The sequence below is a fragment of the Pseudophryne corroboree genome, chromosome 5 (genome assembly GCF_028390025.1).
Source record: "Pseudophryne corroboree isolate aPseCor3 chromosome 5, aPseCor3.hap2, whole genome shotgun sequence".
Taxonomy (NCBI): Eukaryota; Metazoa; Chordata; class Amphibia; order Anura; family Myobatrachidae; genus Pseudophryne; species Pseudophryne corroboree.
Window position 1 is genome coordinate 398,932,810 of NC_086448.1, and position 22,081 is coordinate 398,954,890.

At 43.3% G+C, this 22,081-nt stretch overlaps 1 protein-coding gene across 3 annotated transcripts in view; it reads right to left on the minus strand.

Moving 5' to 3' along the window:
- PTPN3 (protein tyrosine phosphatase non-receptor type 3) overlaps positions 1–22,081 on the minus strand; it is a 1,027,556-nt gene that overhangs the window by 365,560 nt on the left and 639,915 nt on the right. For all 3 annotated transcript variants that reach the window (XM_063922728.1, XM_063922729.1, XM_063922727.1), the window contains 2 exons: positions 11,012–11,089; positions 10,727–10,783 (listed from right to left, as the gene is read on the minus strand). In XM_063922728.1, coding sequence (XP_063778798.1) covers positions 10,727–10,783; positions 11,012–11,089 — 135 coding nt within the window. The remainder of the gene's footprint in view (positions 1–10,726; positions 10,784–11,011; positions 11,090–22,081) is intronic.

A 22,081-nucleotide genomic window follows, 5' to 3' on the forward strand; every position in this document is an offset into this window, starting at 1 on the left:
ATGATGACGAGTGTGGTCATAGAATATTGGTAGTGACTTGGATGCGGTGGTAGAACACCGATGGTGACTTGGATGCGGTGATAGAACACCGATAACGACTTGGATGATGATAGCTGAAAAGATAAAACCCCGCTGGAAGCTGAAAGCCGGTACTGGATTAATGCCAATTGCTGAAACCAATGCTGGTAAACTTGTAGAGTCAGGCTACACTGCCAGATGGTAGCTGGTGCACGTCTCTAGTGGAACTGAACTCAGGAGCTGGAAAACCTGGAATGAAAGCTGGATAACCACAACAGAGGAGACTTTGCAACACAGGGTTTGACAACCAAAGCACTGACATCTTACCAGCCCAGGAACAGGATACTTATACCTGCTGGCAAGCAGGGATTGGCTGGCTGATTAAGCAGAGTCCAGAGCGCAGCGGATAGGATGTGGCAACCACATGTGACTGGAAAAACATGGCTGCGCTCATGTTAGCCTTTAGAGGGAAAGTGTGTTTGTATTTCCACATGCGGTTCCAGCAATGGCGGCGGAGGCCGCAGAGAACAACGGAGGCCATCTTGGAGTATGTCACATGAGAAACCACAGCTATGGCGGCGGAGACCACGGAGAGCCAGAGACGCCAGGCTGAATATCCCACATAGAAGGTAACAGTAATGGCGGAAGGGACCGCGGTGGGCTGGAAGCGCCATTCCTGAACAGTACACTTAGGAGGTAATGATAATGGTGGCGAAGGCCGCGGACGGCAGGGGACGCCATACCCAATGTTACCACTTGTGAAGCTGTTGTGACAGCACTGTGGAATGACAGGAGAGTAATATGAAGTAGAGAGATCAGCGTACCATATGCTGGTAATGAAGATGGGATGCCACTCTGGAATGCTGAGCCAGTCTCAAGAGACACCTAAAGGGCAAATAATGGTGACCAGTTACCCGGATCGTGACAAGAACCCTTTGAGAGATCCCTCCGAGGTGACCCATCGGTGGATGTGGCCATTGTCTCTGCAGTTCATCTTGGTTTGATTGGAATATCTACCTAAGGTTTTTCAGTGTATTCCTATGCCACTTATGAGGATGTCTGTACTATATGTTTGGATACATTATGTCCTGTTACAAAATACAGATCTACTATGAAGCCTCTAAATGTCAATTGTTTATCTAGGTATAAATATACAAATCTCTAGAATAATGTATATATAGTGTGTATGTGTTCAATCCAATTGTTCTGTGCCTTCATCTCCATGTCTAATAATACTAACTCGATGAAGACTTACAATATGTTATATTATATTATTGTCTATATACCTAATGTATATTCGTGTCCTGTTTCATTCATATAAGGGTGACGATCGGAGCCACTACCATCATTATATCAATACACTTAGTGTGTTTGATGGGTTGCCAAGCAACCGGATCACAGTATGACGTGTTCACCCACCATTGGTTGGAATCCGTGTGCTCCACTCACGTGACAACTCCGAGTCACGCAAGTGCGTTCCAAAGAGACCTGGATGCGTACCACGTGTGCCCTATGCGGGATCGACAGGACATCCAGTCATCTCGCATACGGGCGTGCAGCCACTGGCTCACATCAACAGAGCGGACTTCCGGGTATCCCGGCACCCGCTCAGGGACTCTGAGGTGACGCTGGGAGCACACCTGAGCTCTAAACAAATGGTGAGTGCATAATCTTTGGGTCAAGTGACTTCACCTGACCTTTACCCTCGAACTCTTAAGCGTGTATAAATGATGAAAAACATTGTTTTAACTTGAAAGTTTATATATGACTGCCTCTATATTGCTATCATTTCAGTATATATACTCCAAGGGAGTTTTAAAATAGATTATTATGGATGGATAACTTAATTAGTTTATACACACCTATTCAGTGTCAAGTCATTAAAGGGGTTTAAATAGACCTTACATACTGACTGAGAAACTACTTCTGACTAAGCTAGGTAGCCGTGTCTAGGAAAACGCGTTAAGATCATCATTGCCAAAAATTTGCTCCACTTTGATTACGGATCCAGATATGGACTGATAAAGATTCCCTTGTTTTGGAATATCACCACTGTGGGACTTACCAACCAACAGCATCGACTGGAAATACTGAGTGAATCGCATACCAACAGTTCATCTGCTGAGGATACAAAGCGCACTTGGACATACCATCAGTATGGGTGAAACCAGCTGTAACCCACTGGTACCCCCAAGGGAACATTTGCATTACAGTCCGCGATCCAAATAGTGGATGCTTATTGAGCAATATATTTATTTATGCTTCTCAGTATTTCAGCATTTATATGGTGTATATTATTGTGACCTATTAGGGCCATTTTAATTATTTGTTTATTAAAATGTTTTAATTACATCCATCCATTTTTTATTATTGGAGTTACCACGTTAGCACCAGTTTTCTTGCTTTTGTACTCTATATTACGGGTCTGACAATCCCATAACTGGCTGCTGTGACAGAGCGTCTGGGCTCTCTCTTTTCTCTGTTTTTTACACATTAGGCATACAGAGTCCCCCTTTTTACACATTACAGCAGCAGAGTCCCCCTTTTTTACACATTACAGCAGCAGAGGCCACACCACATTTTTTGAAGAAAAAAAAACTGAACCATAGAGCAGGCACCTCCAGCTGACCTGGACGGAAGAGGAGAGCCTGGAAAACAGGCAAGGACCTGCAGTGCTTAGCAACACATCAGTTCAGGTGCCCCTCTCAAGCAAGGCTGGCGTGGGGGCGTGACTAACAGGTTTTGTTGGGCGGACAGCAAACATAACAGGTGGCTTGTAAATAGTCACTCTGACTCATTACAATGCCGCAGACTTTGGGCCTCTTAAACTGGGATGCGGGCAGTTGCGACCTCATGACGGCTGCACTGTGTGCCAGGCACCGCTGGCACACACATAGTTACAGCCCTGTGTACATAGTGCAGCATGATTGTACAGTAGCCTGCACAATACAGGTATACAGCATCTATCTATCTATCTCAGGCATGTCAACGTCATGGCCCTCCAGATATTGTGAAACTACAAGTCCCTACATGCTTTGCCAGCATACCTTCCACTGATCATCTGGTAAAGCATGCCAGGACATGTAGTTTCACAGCAACTGCATGACCATGAGTCTGACATGCCTGATCTCTCTCTCTCTCTCTCTCTCTCTCTCTATATATATATATATATATATATATATATATATATATATATATATATGTATGTATATATATAAATAAAATATGACATAATATAATTATATATATATATATATATATATATATCTATCTTCACACCCACACACTATATCGTTTTGTTTTTTTACATATTATCGAAGGTTGAAAAAAACACTATTTGTCCATCAAGTTCATCCTATTTGTGGTCTCCTGTGCAGGATTATTTTGGTCTACATTTTGTCTGATGCTGATGTCAGCCGTTGTGCTTTATTCCTATTTTCGTAGTAACTATACTGCGCGACTACGCTCCATAAACCTGGATATCCTTATCCATTAGGAATTTATCTAACTCATTCTTAAAGGTGATGACTGAGTCTTCCATTACAACTCCCTCAGGCAGGGAATTCCAAACATGTATCGTCCTTACTGTGAAACATCCTTTACGTTGCATTGTGCGGAATCTCCTCTCCTCTAACCTAAGCGAGTGTCCACGTGTCCTCTGCGCTGATCTTACCAAAAACAGGTCCCGCACAAGCTCTGTGTATTTTCCCCTTATATATTTGTAGATGTTTATCATGTCCCCTCTTAGTCTCCTCTTTTCCAGTGTAAACATGCCTAGCCTTGCAAGCCTTTCCTCGTATTCCAGCGTCTCCATGCCCTTCATTCGTTTGGTCACCCACCTCTGACACTTTTCTAGCTCCAGAATATACTTTTGGTAGTATGGTGCCCAAAATTGCACACAGTATTCAAGATGTGGCCTCACTAGTGATTTATATAATGGAAGTATAACACTCTCGTCCCTTGCATCAATTCCCCGTTTTATGCATGCTAATATCTTATTAGCCTTCTTTGCTGCAATCCTACTTTGGGTACTGCTGCTTAGTTTGCTATCTATGTGAACACCTGAGTCCTTTTCCAGTACAGAATCCCCTAATGTAACCCCACTTAGTATGTAGGTGTAATTTTTGTTCTTGCTACCACAGTGCATTACCTTACACTTGTCTGTATTGAAGCGCATTCTCCATTTGGCTGCCCATGCTTCTAATTTAACTAAGTCGTTCTGAAGGGACTCCGCATACCCCTCCATATTTATAACTTTACACAATTTGATATCTGTTTAAGCAAGGAAAAAGGGGAAGAAAAAGGGTACTGTTGCACTGGAATAATAATATCTATCTCATGTAAGTATATAGTTCACTACCCCTAATCTAAATACCGTAACAATCAATAATACGGAAAGTGGGGGTGCTACCACAGATCAGGTAAGAGTACCTATAGTGGAAAATAGGGGAAAAAAGAGAGAAAGGATCTGTTTCCGGTGCACAAGGTAATGAATTGTTTAAATAAAATGAAACCTTTATTACATATCTTAAAAATTGTTGTGAATGTGAAGACATGTTTTATTCCATGTCTGTAAAGTCTGACTGTTGCAAAATATTTAAAAAAAAACATGTAACATTGGTGTAATCACGTAACAAAACTGTGAATTAAAGAAAAAAATAAGTAATAAACAAATATTAAAAAACCTCTGAGCGTCTCTTTCGTGCCTGTCCTCTACAATTTATGTCTCTGTGCAAACCCTTATACTGTGTGTCTGCTGCAGGAGATGATATAGATGTTAATAACGTGTAGTATCAATATGCTTTTGTGGGGATTTTATTATGTACCTTGAAGAGAGAATTGCATACAATTGTGTTCCTTGTAATCATAGGTTTATAACAAAGTATCACTTCCGTACTCTTGTCAAAGACCTTGGCTCATTGCCCAGAAATGATATTATGAAGACATCCAAGTCCTGTCTATCCAAAAAATGTTTATAGTACGGATAGGACTAATCTGCTAGATATTTATTTATATACATAGGGAATTTCTCTTCCCCCCTGGACATATAAAGTAGTGAGAAAATATATATAGATATATGTATGGTGAAGTGTGGTTTAGGGTGTCTGTTACATATAGTGTCAAAATTCAAAATAGAGACACACTTTACACATGGATTAGGTCAACCAATCCCCTCTCACATATAGTGTCAGGTGTCACTGTGTCATATAGGGAATTTTTCCGACACATAGAATAGTAAGAAAGTGTATATACTTATAGATTTGTGTATGGTGGAGTGTGGTTTAAGGTGTCTCTTACTTATAGTATCACAATTCAAAATAGAGACAAACTTCACACATGGGTTAGGTCAACCAATCACCTCTCACATATAGTGTCAGTTGTCACTGTGTCATATAGGGGATTTTTCGGACACAGAATAGTGAGAAAGTATGTATAGATATATATATATATAGTGAAGTGTGATAGAATAGTGAGAAAGTATATATAGATATATATATATAGTGAAGTGTGATTTAAAGTACCTCTTGCATATAGTGTCAGTTTTCAAAGTAGAGACACACTTCACATATAAATTAGGTCAGCCAGTCACTTCTCTCATATAATGTCTGGTGTCACTTCCATATATTCAATAATGAGTATTAGTGGAACATCTCTCGCTTATAGTGTCAGATGTAAGATCCCTCCACCTCTCAATAGTGATAGGTGTCACTCTCAAATACTCCCACAATAAATATTAGTGAATCATCTCTCACTTATAGTGTCAGATGTGAATCTCTCTATCTCATAGTAATTCACCAGATCTTTCATATGGTAATGCCTGATCCCTATAGTGACTCAAAAAACAGCATGACCCCCTATATATTATAATCCAATTCCCCAAGATATCTCACTTATCTGTGTCAGGCCCTATTGTATTAAGATAAATACAATATTTCATAATAATCAAGTATATATTAAGATATTAGTATATATAATTGCAGATGATTAAAGTTTTTCAGTTCCGTTCTGGATTTACAGAAATCCTCATACCCGTGTCATGAATAGTAAATCAACTGAATTTTTTTTTCTTTATTGGTATACAAATATACATATAGCCCTATGTGGGTTTCCCTATTATATTTTGGAGTCCCTTGGCTATTACAAGTGGTCCGGTCGTTGTATATAACCAGTTAAGAATTATATGTAGTCATCTGGGCAATGAGATCCCTTGTCTATGATACTCAGAATACACTATCCTTGCATATACATCTAGCTCATAGTAGGTGGTTTGAGTTCAATAATAAATAATCACAGTAGTCTCTACCTATTTAAATCTCTATAGATCGCTCCAATGAATAAACTATCCTTGCATATAGGTCTGGCTCGTGGTGGACGGTCTGAGTTCAGTGATGGATAATCACAGTAGTCTCTACCTATTTGAATTTCTATAGATCGCTCCACTGATATATATATCAATACACTGCTATGATCTCCATTAATACAATAAGCACTTGTGGTATAATATGCACATTTCAATTAGACATGAGAGACAGGTACGTAGGACGCTCATGGCCAAGATATCTTGGGGAATTGGATTATAATATATAGGGGGTCATGCTGTTTTTTGAGTCACTATAGGGATCAGGCATTACCATATGAAAGATCTGGTGAATTACTATGAGATAGAGAGATTCACATCTGACAAAATAAGTGAGAGATGATTCACTAATATTTATTGTGGGAGTATTTGAGAGTGACACCTATCACTATTGAGAGGTAGAGGGATCTTACATCTGACACTATAAGCGAGAGATAATCCACTAATACTCATTATTGAATATATGGAAGTGGCACCAGACATTATATGAGAGAAGTGACTGGCTGACCTAATTTATATGTGAAGTGTGTCTCTACTTTGAAAACTGACACTATATGCAAGAGGTACTTTAAATCACACTTCACTATATATATATATATATATATATATATATATATATATATATATATATATATATATATATATATATATATACACAGGTTGAGTATCCCATATCCAAATATTCCGAAATACGGAATATTCCGAAATACGGACTTTTTTGAGTGAGAGTGAGATAGTTAAACCTTTGTTTTTTAATGGCTCAATGTAACCAAACTTTGTTTAATACACAAAGTTATTAAAAATATTGTATTAAATGACCTTCAGGCTGTGTGTATAAGGTGTATATGAAACATAAATGAATTGTGTGAATGTAGACACACTTTGTTTAATGCACAAAGTTATAAAAAATATTTGCTAAAATTACCTTCAGGCTGTGTGTATAAGGTGTATATGTAACATAAATGAATTCTGTGCTTAGATTTAGGTCCCATCACCATGATATCTCATTATTGTATGCAATTATTCCAAAATACGGAAAAATCCGATATCCAAAATACCTCTGGTCCCACGCATTTTGGATAAGGGATACTCAACCTGTATATATATATATATATATATATATATATATATATATATATATATATACACTTTCTCACTATTCTATGTGTCCGAAAAATCCCTTATATGACACAGTGACATCTGACACTATATGTGAGAGGTGATTGGTTGACCTAACCCATGTGTGAAGTGTGTCTCTATTTTGAATTTTGATACTATATGTAAGAGACACCTTAAACCACACTCCACCATACACATATCTATAAGTATATACACTTTCTCACTATTCTATGTGTCGGAAAAATTCCCTATATGACACAGTGACACCTGACACTATATGTGAGAGGGGATTGGTTGACCTAATCCATGTGTGAAGTGTGTCTCTATTTTGAATTTTGACACTATATGTAACAGACACCCTAAACCACACTTCACCATACATATATCTATATATATATTTTCTCACTAGTTTTTATGTCCAGGGGGGAAGAGAAATTCCCTATGTATATAAATAAATATCTAGCAGATTAGTCCTATCCGTACTATAAACATTTTTTGGATAGACAGGACTTGGATGTCTTCATAATATCATTTCTGGGCAATGAGCCAAGGGTTTGCACAGAGACATAAATTGTAGAGGACAGGCACGAAAGAGACGCTCAGAGGTTTTTTAACATTTGATTATTAGTTATTTTTTTCTTTAATTCACAGTGTTGTTACGTCATTACACCAATGTTACATGTTTTTTAATATTTTGCAACAGTCAGACTTTACAGGCATGGAATAAAACATGTCTTCACATTCATAACAATTTTTAAGATATATAATAAAGTTTACATTTTTAAACAATTCATTACCTTGCGCACCGGAAACAGATCCTTTCTCTCTTTTTTCCCCTATTTTCCACAATTTGATATTGTCTGCAAAAATTTACGCAATACTCTAGACCTTCTGTTAGGTCGTTAATGAAAATGTTGAACAATAGTGGTCCTAGTACAGACCCCTGTGGCACACCACTTAGCACTTCAGTCTAATTTGAAAAAGATCCATTAACCACAAGGTGCTGTTCCCTATTATCTAACCAATTTTTGACCCAAGTGCATATTGTGCTCCCTAGCCCTATTTCTTGTAGCCTATAGATAAGTCACATGTGTGGTACAGTGTCGAAAGCTTTGGCAAAGTTTAAAAAGATTACATCCACCTCCTTACCCTGATCGAGGGTCGCACTTACTGTTTCACAAAAGCCAAGTAAGTTGGTTTGACAGGATCTGTCCTTCACAAATCCATGTTGATTCCTTTTAATGACCTTATTGACTTCAAGGAACTTCTGAATACTATCTCTTAGAATACCTTCCAATACATTCCCCACTATAGATGTAAGACTAATTGGTCTATAATCACCCGGTTCAGCTTTACTTCCCTTTTTTCAGTATTGACACTACTTCCGCTATACGCCAGTCTTTGGGAACCATACCTGATATAACTGAATCTTTAAAGATCAAAAATAGCGGTCTTGCAAGTTTAGAGTGAAGCTAAATTAGAACCCTTGGGTGAATTCCATCGGGACACGGTGCCTTATTAATTTTTACATTTTTTAATCGGTCACAGACTACTTCCTCACTTATATAAGCACTTAACAGTGGGACATTATCATTATTGAGATTGTGTGTTAGTCTCTGAATTTGGTCCTCTATTGTAAATACCGTTGAAAAAAAACTAATTTAGTTTATCCACTATGTCATTATCATTTTTGACTAAGACTCCCAACTTGTCTTTTAAAGGGCCTTTACACTCCTTCTTTAATCTCTTGCTGTTGATGTAATTAAATTATTTTTTGGGATTCGCTTTGCTTTCGTTTGCTACTATTTTTTCAGTTTCTATTTTAGCCACTCTTATTTTTTTTTGCATATTTTGTTACAGTCCTTATGATGCTGAAATGACTCAGCATTCCCGTCAGATTTGTATTTTTTGAATGCTCGCCTTTTCTTGCCCATAAATTCCTTTATTTTTTTGTTAAGCCACATTGGTTTGGGATTTTTATTCCTTTTTTTGCTGCTTGTGGGAATAAATTGGAGAGTATTTTTAACTAGCAGTGATTTTAATACACCCCATTTCTCCATAGTATTTTTCCCTTGAAACAAAATGTCCCATTCAATAGCCCTTAAAGCTTCCCTCTCCATGTCAAAGTTGGCTTTGCTAAATGTTAGTGTCCTAGTTGAGCCATTATAGGACTGTTTATGAAAACTTATATTGAATGTGACCATATTGTGGTCGCTGTTTCCTATAGGCTCCCCTACTCAGCATGACAAAGCCCCGACCCCCAGCAGTAGAATTTCCAGAATCCCGGCAGAATCCAGAATCCCTCCTATAATCCGGCCCCAGTGTCTGTTGCTTGGCTTTTAACCCCTTAATTACCCCAAAAGGTTATTTTTTTGCGACTTTCTGACTGTGGAAGCAGGTGAGATCATTACTGACCAGCAAAATAGATTTACTGCACTACAGCACTTAGTGTGAATATACTGAAGTACTTTAAATTGTCCACCAACCATTTGTCATACAAATCTATTATTAATATTCAAATATGAGGCCTGATTCAGGTCCCAATGCAGTAGTGGCACTTTTCGAGACTTGCCTGTCCCTTTACCAAGGCTGGTGACAAGCAAGTCCTGAAACGCGTTGAAGCACCTGCCTGTATTTATAGAACCACAACATCAATTACTTTGACCTTTGGAGCTATATGCAGAAAATAATCCTGAAAAATCTGCATGCTGCACAGACCATCTGCAGCTCTATTTCACCAGAATTGGTAGGACGTACAGTATCCATTCTAAAATTTTTCCTGATTTCATGCATGTGAACCAGCTGATTGCCAATTACAGCTGACATTCATTATATCCCATCTACTAATGACATAGTTTTTGACTGCAATTGATTTTTTATGCTTATATGTTCGTTGTTTTTATTTTTATTATTGTATTATTGTGATTAAAGTATATTTTAACAATTCTGAACACCAATTGTGTACCTCAGCTATAATATCCTAATTATAAGTATGTATCCAGCCAATCACTTTATCTGAATAGCACCATCTTTATACCAACGTCCCACTTCTTAGAGTTCATTAGGGAAACTCTTGTCACTCAGGGGCTTGCTGACATTCAGTGAAGCGCACGGACACCACCTCAACCCTTTCTTAACTCAATAACACACGTGAATCAGGCCCATAATGTCTACACTTACACAATACATGTATACTGTAGGTAACAACAATTTTCCGGTTATTATACTTACAGGTGATTCTGCTGTAATTCTGGATACCACCAACTGCATTTTCTGGTCAACACCACCCTGTAAATGTGTAAAATGTTATATCATTTAGCATAACTCAAGTGTGTGTGGGGTAGGGGATGGCAGACATATGCTATTATAAAACACACCTTTATCAACCCATCAACCTTTACAGGCTTTTCCCAAAATGTGTAATATCTTTCGCAATACCTTTTACAATTTAATAATGTATTCATTTTCATTTACTACGACATTAACAAACATTATAATATATCTACTACAAAATACCTTTAGGTTGAATCCAAATTTGCCATCTTCATCTGGTGTGATACGGACCAAGAGCAAATCTCCATTGGTAAGTTCATTCTATTGTGCAGATAGAAATAATTTAGGTTAGTAATTTAATAACTTAGGTCAATAATAGGATTTGAATTACCTACCGGTAAATTATTTTCCTCGTAGTCCGTAAGGGATACTGGGGTCACTTAGTATGATAGGGGTATAGATGGGGTCCAAAGGTGCCGGTGCACTTTAAATTCTTCAAACAGGGTGTCCTCCCCTCTATGCCCTCCCCCACAGCCCAATCTAGGAAAACTGTGCCCGAAGGCGATGGACATACTTGAGAGAAGGAAACATGACAAGACAACGAGTGGTGAGGTTAACAAAGCAGCACATTGCAGAACAAACAAACGAGCAACAGCCAGTGAAAACAGAAACAGCTGAATCAAACAACTTCACATAAGAACAAAACTTGCAGGAAAAGGCGAAGCACAAAGGCTTATGGTCCCTTATGGACTACGAGAAAAGGATTTACCGGTAATTAAAAAAAGGATTTCAATACCTACCGGTAAATCCTTTTCTCTTAGTCCGTAGAGGATGCTGGGGACACTTCAAGAACCATGGGGTATAGACAGGATCCGCAGGAGACATGGGCACTTTAAGACTTTCAAATGGTGTGACCTGGCTCCTCCCTCTATGCCCCTCCTCCAGACTCCAGTTTAAGGAACTGTGCCCAGGGAGACGGACATTTCGAGGAAAGAATTTATTGTTTAACCACGGTGAGCATCTTACCAGCTCACACCTCAAGCATGCCGCAGAACGTGGCATTCAACAGAACACAAGCCAACGGCCTGAAGAACTTTCAGCAATATGCTGACAAAAATCGTAACACAACCTGCGTGTAACCACAACCAATAACTGCAGATACAGTATGCACTGGGACGGGCGCCCAGCATCCTCTATGGACTAAGATAAAATAAGAATTTACTCACCGGTAATTCTATTTCTCGTAGTCCGTAGTGGATGCTGGGAACTCCGTAAGGACCATGGAGAATAGCGGGCTCCGAAGGAGGCTGGGCACTCTAGAAAGATCTTAGACTACCTGGTGTGCACTGGCTCCTCCCACTATGACCCTCCTCCAAGCCTCAGTTAGGTACCGTGCCCGGACGAGCGTACACAATAAGGAAGGATTTTGAATCCCGGGTAAGACTCATACCAGCCACACCAATCACACCGTACAACTCGTGATATGAAACACAGTTAACAGTATGAAACAATAGAGCCTCTCAACAGATGGCTCAACAATAACCCGATTTAGTTAACAATAACTATGTACAAGTATTGCAGATAAACGGCACTTGGGATGGGCGCCCAGCATCCACTACGGACTACGAGAAATAGAATTACCGGTGAGTAAATTCTTATTTTCTCTAACGTCCTAGTGGATGCTGGGAACTCCGTAAGGACCATGGGGATTATACCAAAGCTCCCAAACGGGCGGGAGAGTGCGGATGACTCTGCAGCACCGAATGAGAGAACTCCAGGTCCTCCTCAGCCAGGGTATCAAATTTGTAGAATTTTGCAAACGTGTTTGCCCCTGACCAAGTAGCTGCTCGGCAAAGTTGTAAAGCCGAGACCCCTCGGGCAGCCGCCCAAGATGAGCCCACCTTCCTTGTGGAATGGGCATTGACAGATTTTGGCTGTGGCAGGCCTGCCACAGTATGTGCAAGCTGAATTGTACTACAAATCCAACGAGCAATAGTCTGCTTAGAAGCAGGAGCACCCAGCGAGTCAGATTTTCTGACTCCAGCCGTCCTGGAAACATATATTTTCAGGGCCCTGACAACGTCTAGCAACTTGGAGTCCTCCAAATCCTTAGTAGCCGCAGGCACCACAATAGGCTGGTTCAGGTGAAACGCTGACACCACCTTAGGGAGAAACTGGGGACGAGTCCTCAATTCTGCCCTATCCATATGGAAAATCAGATAAGGGCTTTTACATGATAAAGCCGCCAACTCTGACACTCGCCTGGCTGAAGCAAAGGCCAATAACATGACCACTTTCCACGTGAGATATTTCAGATCCACGGTTTTTAGTGGCTCAAACCAATGTGATTTTAAGAAACTCAACATCACGTTGAGATCCCAAGGTGCCACAGGAGGCACAAATGGGGGCTGAATATGCAGCACTCCTTTCACAAATGTCTGAACTTCAGGTACTGAAGCTAGTTCTTTTTGAAAGAAAATAATCAACAGAGCCGAGATCTGTACCTTAATGGAGCCCAGTTTTAGGCCCATATTCACTCCTGCTTGCAGGAAATGCAGAAATCGACCTAGTTGAAATTCCTCTGTTGGGGCCTTTTTGGCCTCGCACCATGCAACATATTTCCGCCATATGCGGTGATAATGCTTTGCCGTAACATCTTTCCTGGCTTTAATAAGCGTAGGAATGACTTCCTCCGGAATGCCCTTTTCCTTCAGGATCCGGCGTTCAACCGCCATGCCGTCAAACGCAGCCGCGGTAAGTCTTGGAACAGACAGGGGCCCTGCTGCAGCAGGTCCTGTCTGAGCGGCAGAGACCACGGGTCCTCTGAGATCATCTCTTGAAGTTCCGGATACCACGCTCTTCTCGGCCAATCCGGAACCACGAGAATTGTGTTTACTCCTCGCTTCCTTATTATTCTCAATACCTTTGGTATGAGAGGTAGAGGAGGGAACACATAAACTGACCGGTACACCCACGGTGTCACTAGAGCGTCCACAGCTATCGCCTGAGGGTCTCTTGACCTGGCGCAATACTTCTCTAGTTTTTTGTTTAGGCGGGACGCCATCATGTCCACCTGTGGACGACCCCATTGATTTACAATCATTTGGAAGACTTCTGGATGAAGTCCCCACTCTCCCGGGTGGAGGTCGTGCCTGCTGAGAAAGTCTGCTTCCCAGTTGTCCACTCCCGGGATGAACACTGCTGACAGTGCTAGTACATGATTCTCCGCCCATCGGAGAATTTTTGTGGCTTCTGCCATCGCCGTCCTGCTTCTTGTGCCGCCCTGTCGATTCACATGGGCGACTGCCGTGATGTTGTCTGACTGGATCAGCACCGGCTGGTGTAGGAGCAGGGATTTTGCTTGACTTAGGGCATTGTAAATGGCCCTTAGTTCCAGAATATTTATGTGAAGGGCAGTCTCCTGACTTGACCATAGTCCTTGGAAATTTCTTCCCTTTGTGACTGCCCCCCAGCCTCGTAGGCTGGCATCCGTGGTCACCAGGACCCAGTCCTGTATGCCGAATCTGCGGCCCTCCAGAAGATGAGCACTGTGCAGCCACCACAGAAGAGACACCCTGGTTCGTGGAGACAGGGTTATTAAACGATGCATCTGAAGATGCGATCCGGACCACTTGTCCAACAGGTCCCACTGAAAAATCCTGGCATGGAACCTGCCGAATGGAATTGCTTCGTAAGAAGCTACCATCTTTCCCAGGACCCGCGTGCAGTGATGCACCGATACCTGTTTTGGTTTTAGGAGGTCTCTGACTAGAGAAGACAACTCCCTGGCTTTCTCCTCCGGGAGAAACACTTTTTTCTGGGCCGTGTCCAGAATCATTCCCAGGAACATTAGACGTGTCGTGGGGACCAGCTGTGACTTTGGGATATTCAGAATCCAGCCGTGCTGGCTCAGCACTTCCTGAGATAGTGCTACTCCCACTAACAACTGTTCCTTGGATCGTGCCTTTATTAGGAGATCGTCCAAGTATGGGATAATTAAAACTCCCTTTTTTCGAAGGAGTATCATCATTTCCGCCATAACCTTGGTAAATACCCTCGGTGCCGTGGAGAGTCCAAACGGCAGCGTCTGGAATTGGTAATGGCAGTCCTGTACCACAAATCTGAGGTACTCCTGGTGAGAATTGTAAATGGGGACATGCAGGTAAGCATCCTTGATGTCCAGGGATACCATGTAATCCCCCTCGTCCAGGCTTGCAATAACCGCCCTGAGCGATTCCATCTTGAACTTGAATTTTTTTATGTATGTGTTCAAGGATTTCAAATTTAAAATGGGTCTCACCGAACCGTCCGGTTTCGGCACCACAAATAGTGTGGAATAGTAACCCCGGCCTTGTTGAAGTAGGGGTACCTTGATTATCACCTGCTGGGAATACAGCTTGTGAATCGCTGCTAGCACCGCCTCCCTGTCTGAGGGAGCAATCGGCAAGGCGGATTTTAGGAAACGGCGGGGTGGAGTCGCCTCGAATTCCAGCCTGTATCCCTGAGATACTATTTGAAGGATCCAGGGATCCACCTGTGAGCGGGCCCACTGATCGCTGAAATACCTGAGGCGGGCCCCCACCGTACCTGGCTCCGCCTGTGAAGCCCCACCGTCATGCGGCGGACTTGGAAGAGGAAGCGGGGGAGGACTTTTGTTCCTGGGAACCTGCTGTTTGCTGCAGCCTTTTTCCCCTGCCTCTGCCTCTTGACAGAAAAGACCCTCCTTTTCCCCGCTTGTTTTTCTGGGACCGAAAGGACTGAACCTGATAAAATGGCGCCTTCTTAGGCTGTGAGGGGACATGGGGTAAAAATGCTGACTTCCCAGACGTTGCTGTGGAAACTAGGTCGGAGAGACCATCCCCAAATAATTCCTCCCCCTTATAAGGCAAGACTTCCATGTGCCTTTTGGAATCTGCATCTCCAGTCCACTGGCGAGTCCATAAGCATCTCCTAGCAGAGATAGATAATGCACTTATTTTAGATGCCAGCCGGCAGATTTCCCTCTGTGCATCTCTCATGTATAAGACTGAGTCTTTTATATGGTCAATTGTTAGCAGGATCGTGTCTCTGTCTAACGTGTCAATATTTTCTGACAGTTTATCTGACCACGCAGCGGCAGCACTGCACATCCATGCTGACGCAATAGCTGGTCTGAGTATAATGCCTGAGTGTGTATATACAGACTTCAGGATCGCCTCCTGCTTTCTATCAGCAGGTTCCTTAAGGGCGGCCGTATCCTGGGACGGTAGTGCCACCTTTTTAGACAAACGTGTGAGCGCTTTATCCACCCTCGGGGGTGTTTCCCAACGTAACCTATCCTCTGGCGGGAAAGGGAACGCCATTAGTAGCTTCCTAGGAATTACCAATTTCTTATCAGGGGAAGCCCACGCTTCTTCACACACTTCATTTAATTCATCTGACGGGGGAAAAACTACAGGTAGTTTTTTCTCCCCAAACATAATACCCTTTTTTGTGGTACCTGGATGTAAATCAGAAATATTTAACACCTCTTTCATTGCCTCAATCATGCAGTGAACGGCCTTAACGGGCATTAAATTTGACTCATCGTCGTCGACACTGGTGTCAGTATCCGTGTCGACATCTACTTGTGCCACCTGAGATAACGGGCGTTTCAGAGCCCCTGATGACTTTTGAGACATCTGGACAGGCACGAGCTGAAGACTCGGCTGTCCCACAGTCGGCATGTCGTCAAATTTTTTATGTAAGGAGTCTATACGTGCACTCATTTCCTGCCATAATACCATCCACTCAGGTGTCTGACCCCCAGGGGGTGACATCCCTGCTAAAGGCATCTGCTCCCCCTCCACATCATTATCCTCCACAAACATGTCGACACAGCCGTACCGACACACTCCACACACACAGGGAATGCTGAAATAGAGGACAGGACCCACAAAAGCCCTTTGGGGGACAGAGTAAGAGTATGCCAGCACACACCAGAGCGCTATATATATACAGGGACTAACTGAGTTATGTCCCTAATAGCTGCTTTTTATATAATATACTGTATACAGTGCCAATTTTAATGCCCCCCCTCTCTTTTCCCTCTTACTGTACTGTAGAATTGCAGGGAAGAGCCAGGGAGCTTCCTTCCAGCCGAGCTGTGAGGGAAAAATGGCGCCAGTGTGCTGAGGAGATAGGCTCCGCCCCTTTTTCGCGGCCTATTCTCCCGCTTTTTATGGGATTCTGGCAGGGGTATTTACCTCATATATAGCCCCAGGGGCTATATATTGAGGTATTTTAGCCAGCCAAGGTGTTTTTATTGCTGCCTCAGGGTGCCCCCCCCCCAGCGCCCTGCACCCTCAGTGACCGGAGTGTGAAGTGTGTATGAGGAGCAATGGCGCACAGCTGCAGTGCTGTGCGCTACCTTGGTGAAGACAGGATGTCTTCATGCCGCCGATTTTCCGGACCATCTTCTTGCTTCTGGCTCTGTAAGGGGGACGGCGGCGCGGCTCCGGGACCGAACATCAAGGCTGGGCCTGCGGTCGATCCCTCTGGAGCTAATGGTGTCCAGTAGCCTAAGAAGCCCAATCCGGCTGCAAGCAGGCGAGTTCGCTTCTTCTCCCCTTAGTCCCTCGCTGCAGTGAGCCTGTTGCCAGCAGGTCTCACTGAAAATAACAAATTCTAAGACTATAACTTTCTAAGAGCTCAGGAGAGCCCCTAGTGTGCATCCAACCTCGGCCGGGCACGAAATCTAACTGAGGCTTGGAGGAGGGTCATAGTGGGAGGAGCCAGTGCACACCAGGTAGTCTAAGATCTTTCTAGAGTGCCCAGCCTCCTTCGGAGCCCGCTATTCCCCATGGTCCTTACGGAGTTCCCAGCATCCACTAGGACGTTAGAGAAAAGGATTTACCGGTAGGTATTAAAATCCTATTTTCTCATACATCCAAGAGGATGCTGGGGACACTTCAAGAACCATGGGGTTTATACCAAAGCTCTAGAACGGGCGGGAGAGTGCGGATAAATCTGCAGCACCTACTGACCACATATGAGTTCCTCAGCGGCCAAAGTATCAAACTTGCAAAACATTTCAAGTGCTTGAACCCGACCAAACCGCTGCTCGGCCAAGTTGTAATGCCGAGAACCCCTGGGCAGCAGCCCAGGACAAGCCCACCTTTCTAGTAGAATGGGCCTTCACCGATTTCGGTAACGGCAATCAAGCCATGGAATGAGCATGCTGAATCGCACTACAGATCCAGCGCGCAATGGTCTGCTTGGAAGCAGGACACCCAATGTTGTTGGGACATACAGGACAAACAGAGAATATGTTTCCCTAATCCGAGCTGTCCAGGCGACATAACTTTCAAAGCTCTAACCACATCCAAAGACTTTGACTCAGCGAAGACGTCAGTAGCCACAGCCACCTCAATAGGTCGGTTCCTGTAGCAAGAGGACAACCCCTTCGTAAAAAACGCTGACGTGTCCTCAATTCAGTTCTATCTTCATGGAAGATCAAATAAGGGCTCTTGTGAGATAAGGCCCCCAACTCAGACATCCGCCTAGCAGATGCCAAGGCCAACAGGATGACCACTTTTCAAGTGAGAAACAGCAACTTCACCTTCTGTAAAGGTTCAAACCCACGTGATTGAAGGGACTGCAACACCACATTAAGAACCTAAGGTGCCATTGGAGGCACAAATGGAAGGTAGATGCACAATACACCTTTCACGAAAGACTAAACTTCCGGAAGGGAAGCCAATAGTTTTTCGAAAGAAAATTGCCAATGCAGAAAACAATTACATGCTGCATTACCTCCAGCCCATAGGAGATGGAGAAACACCCTAACTGAAAACTCTGCCGTTGAAGCTTTCTTGAATTTACGCCAAGACACATATTTTCACCCAAGACGGTGGTAACATCTAGACGTTACTCCTTTCCTGACCTGAATAAGAGTGGGGTTGACTCCCTTGGGAATACCCTTTCGGGCTAGAATCCGGCGCTCAACAGTCATACCGTCAAACGTAGCCGCGGTAAATCCAGGTACACGCACGGCACCTATTGTAGTAGGTCCTCGCGAAGAGGAAGAGATCAAGGATCCTCTTTTTTTTTTTAATAATCAGGGCACCAAGCCCTCCTTGGCCATTCTGGGCCATGAAAATTTTTGCTTGAAACCTCGTTCTTCCTATGATCCCGAGAACTTTTGGGAATACATACACTGACCGAAATAGCCACTGGGTCACCAGTGCATCTAACGCTATTGTCCGAGGGTCTTTTGACCAGGAACAATATTTTCTGAAGCTTCTCGTTGAGACGAGATGACAACCTGTCTATTTGAGAGACTCCGCAAGGACTTGTCACCTCTGCGAAGCCTTCTTGGTGGAAGTTCCACTCACCCGGCTGGAGATCGATTCCTGGAATGAAAATTACCGACAGAGCCCTTACATGTTTTCCATCACCTCTGCACGGGATGATCTTGAAGAAGATGTACCGTTTGTTGAAGACCTTTGAAAATGGCTCTCAATAACATCATAATCATCTGAAGGCAGGCTTCCTGACTTTAGCATTTTCCATGGAAGTTTTTCCTTGATTGACAGCTCCTCAGCCTCGGAGACTTGTATCCATGGTTACCAGGACCCAGTCCTGAATTCCAAACTTGTGTCCCTCTAATAGGTGCGAGCTGTGTAGCCACCACAGGAGTGAACTCATGGCTTTCGACAACAAGACTATCTTCTGGTGCATGTGTAGGTGGGATCCACTTTACCAACAGATCCCCCTGGAATACCCTGGCATGGAACCTGCCAACCTGTATGGCCTCGTAGGCCGTCACCATATTTGCACTGATGGATTGACACTGTTGATGGATTCAAAACTAGTATTACAATTTTCTGGATTTCCAGAGCCTTTTCCACAGGAAGAAAAACTCTGAACTACCCTGTCCATAATCGTCCCGAAAGACAAAATAATCTTTCATGGAAATTTTATAATCCAACTGTGTTGTTGGAGTATGGACAGGGAGAGAGAAATGTTTTGTACCACACGCTCACTGGATCTCGCCTTTATCAGGAGATCTTCTAGATACAGAATTATACTGACCCCTTTTTGAGGCGGGAGAACCATCATCTCCACCAACACCTTGGTGAAAACCCTTGGCACCGTGGAGAAACCCAAAGGGAACGTCTGGATTGGTAATGGCAATCCTGAACCACGAAACTCAGCTAAGCCTGGTAAGGAGGATAAATGGGAACATGCAGTTAAGCATCCTTTACGTCAACTGACCCCCTGTTATCCCCCTCCTCTAGACTGGAAAACACTGCCCCCAGTGATTCCATCTTAAACTTGAAACGTTTCAAGCAGAGATTCAGATTTTAGGTTCAGGATCGGTCAGACCAAGCCGTCCAGTTTCGGAACTACAAAGAGGCTTGAATAAACCCCTCCCTTTGTTGTGACCCAGGCACCAGGACTATGTCCTGGTCCTGACATAAAATGTTAATTACCGTTATAAGTGCTTCTCTCTCTGAAAGAGACGTTGGCAAGGTCAATTTTAAAAATTGGCATGGGGAAACATCTTGAAACCCCAGTTTGTATTCCTAGGACACTATTTGTAACACCCAGGGATCCAGGTCAGATTGACTCCAATCCTGACTGAGCAGTTTTTAGACGTGCCCCCACCCAAGCTACCTTCCAAGAGGGATCCCCCGCATTATGCTGTAGACTTGGCAGAAGCAGGGGTAGACTTCTGTTCTTGGAATCTGAAGCCGTTGTAGACATCTTTTCGTCTCTTCCCCGTCCTGCGAATAAGGAGAAACATCTCTCTGTACTTACTGGCCCGAAAAAGGACTGCATGTGAGGATGATTTTGCGGGAGCAGGTGCAGAGGGCAAAAATGTCGACTTACCTTTGGTAGCAGCCGAGACTAATGCATCCAGTCCATCGCCAAATAAGGTGTCCCCTTATATGGGAGAGCCTCCATATTTCTCTTTGGAATCTGCATCCGCGTTCCACTGGCGAATCCCCAACACCCGCCGAGCCGATACTGCTATGGTAGCGGCTTGTGAACTCAAGAGTCCAATATCTTTCATTGCTTCTAGCATATCGGTGGCAGCATCTTTGATATTCCCTAACTTAAGAGCCTGCATGGGTGCATGAAATACGTGGTGGTATGCATTATATCAATAAGAGATTAGATAAAGCTGTATCTAAATCTCATCTTTATCAATCGTGTCAAATTCTGAGGACACACATTCTGACCATTTTTCAATAGCGCGACTCACCCACGTGCAGGCAATAGTGGGTCTGAGCAGTGTGCCATTAGCAACATAAATGGATTTTAATGTAGTTCTCATCTTACGGTCTGCCGACTCTTTTAGTGAAGCCGTGCCAGGTGTAGGGAGAATTACCTTCTTTGTCAACCTGGACCGTGCACTGTCTAACACAGGGGGTGACTGCCAAAAAAAAATACATTACGCCCAGGGGAGGGAGTTGATCTATTTCCCTGGAGTCCCCTTCGTCGACACAGGACTCAGAGTCTGTGTCGCTAGCAGTAGCCATAACATTTAAATGGACTTCATGTGACCCAGAGAGGGTCGCCTGCAGATGGAAGAACAGAATGCTGACCAACATATCTTCTACATATTCAGCATGCCGCATTAGATACAGCTTTATCTAATCTCTTATTGATATAATGCATACCACCACGTATTTCATGCACCCATGCAGGCTCTTGGTGTGCCGGTAGCGTCACCACCTTACAACTCTGTGTCCCCAAACAGTTTCCTCCGCGAAGGAACTCTTTGCCTCAGATAGGTCACCCACGTGTATCACACACACCGACAGACACACTGGGACGGATAGGGGACAGATCTCTTTTAGAGGGACACAAAAAGGATTAGCCAGCTCACACCCCAGTGTAAACACACAAATCCGCAAAATATAACATGAACAGACCTGCAGCGCTTTATAATATAACATATACCTCGCCCCCCCCCCCCCCCCTTTATATGCACCCTGATACAAATCAGCAGTGAAGGGAGGACCAGTGTTTCTCCTGAGGAGAAAATGGCGCTGAGAAGTTTGCTGGCTTAGTGAGGAAGAAGCCCCACCCCCAAAATGGCGCGCTTCTCCCGCTCTTAAATAAATAATTAATTTCACTGGCGGGGGTAGGGCAGAGTGTGTTTATGGCCCTTTTGCCAAAAACGAGTGTATTAACTGCCCAGGGCGCCTCCCCTGTACCCTGCCTATGTCTAGCAGTGCATTGTGTGGCTGTGAGGAGGAAGCTCCGGCCCCTCACTGGCGCACTTCATCCCGCTATTTTCCAACTAATATTTATACTGGCGGGGGTTAGGACAGCGCCTTG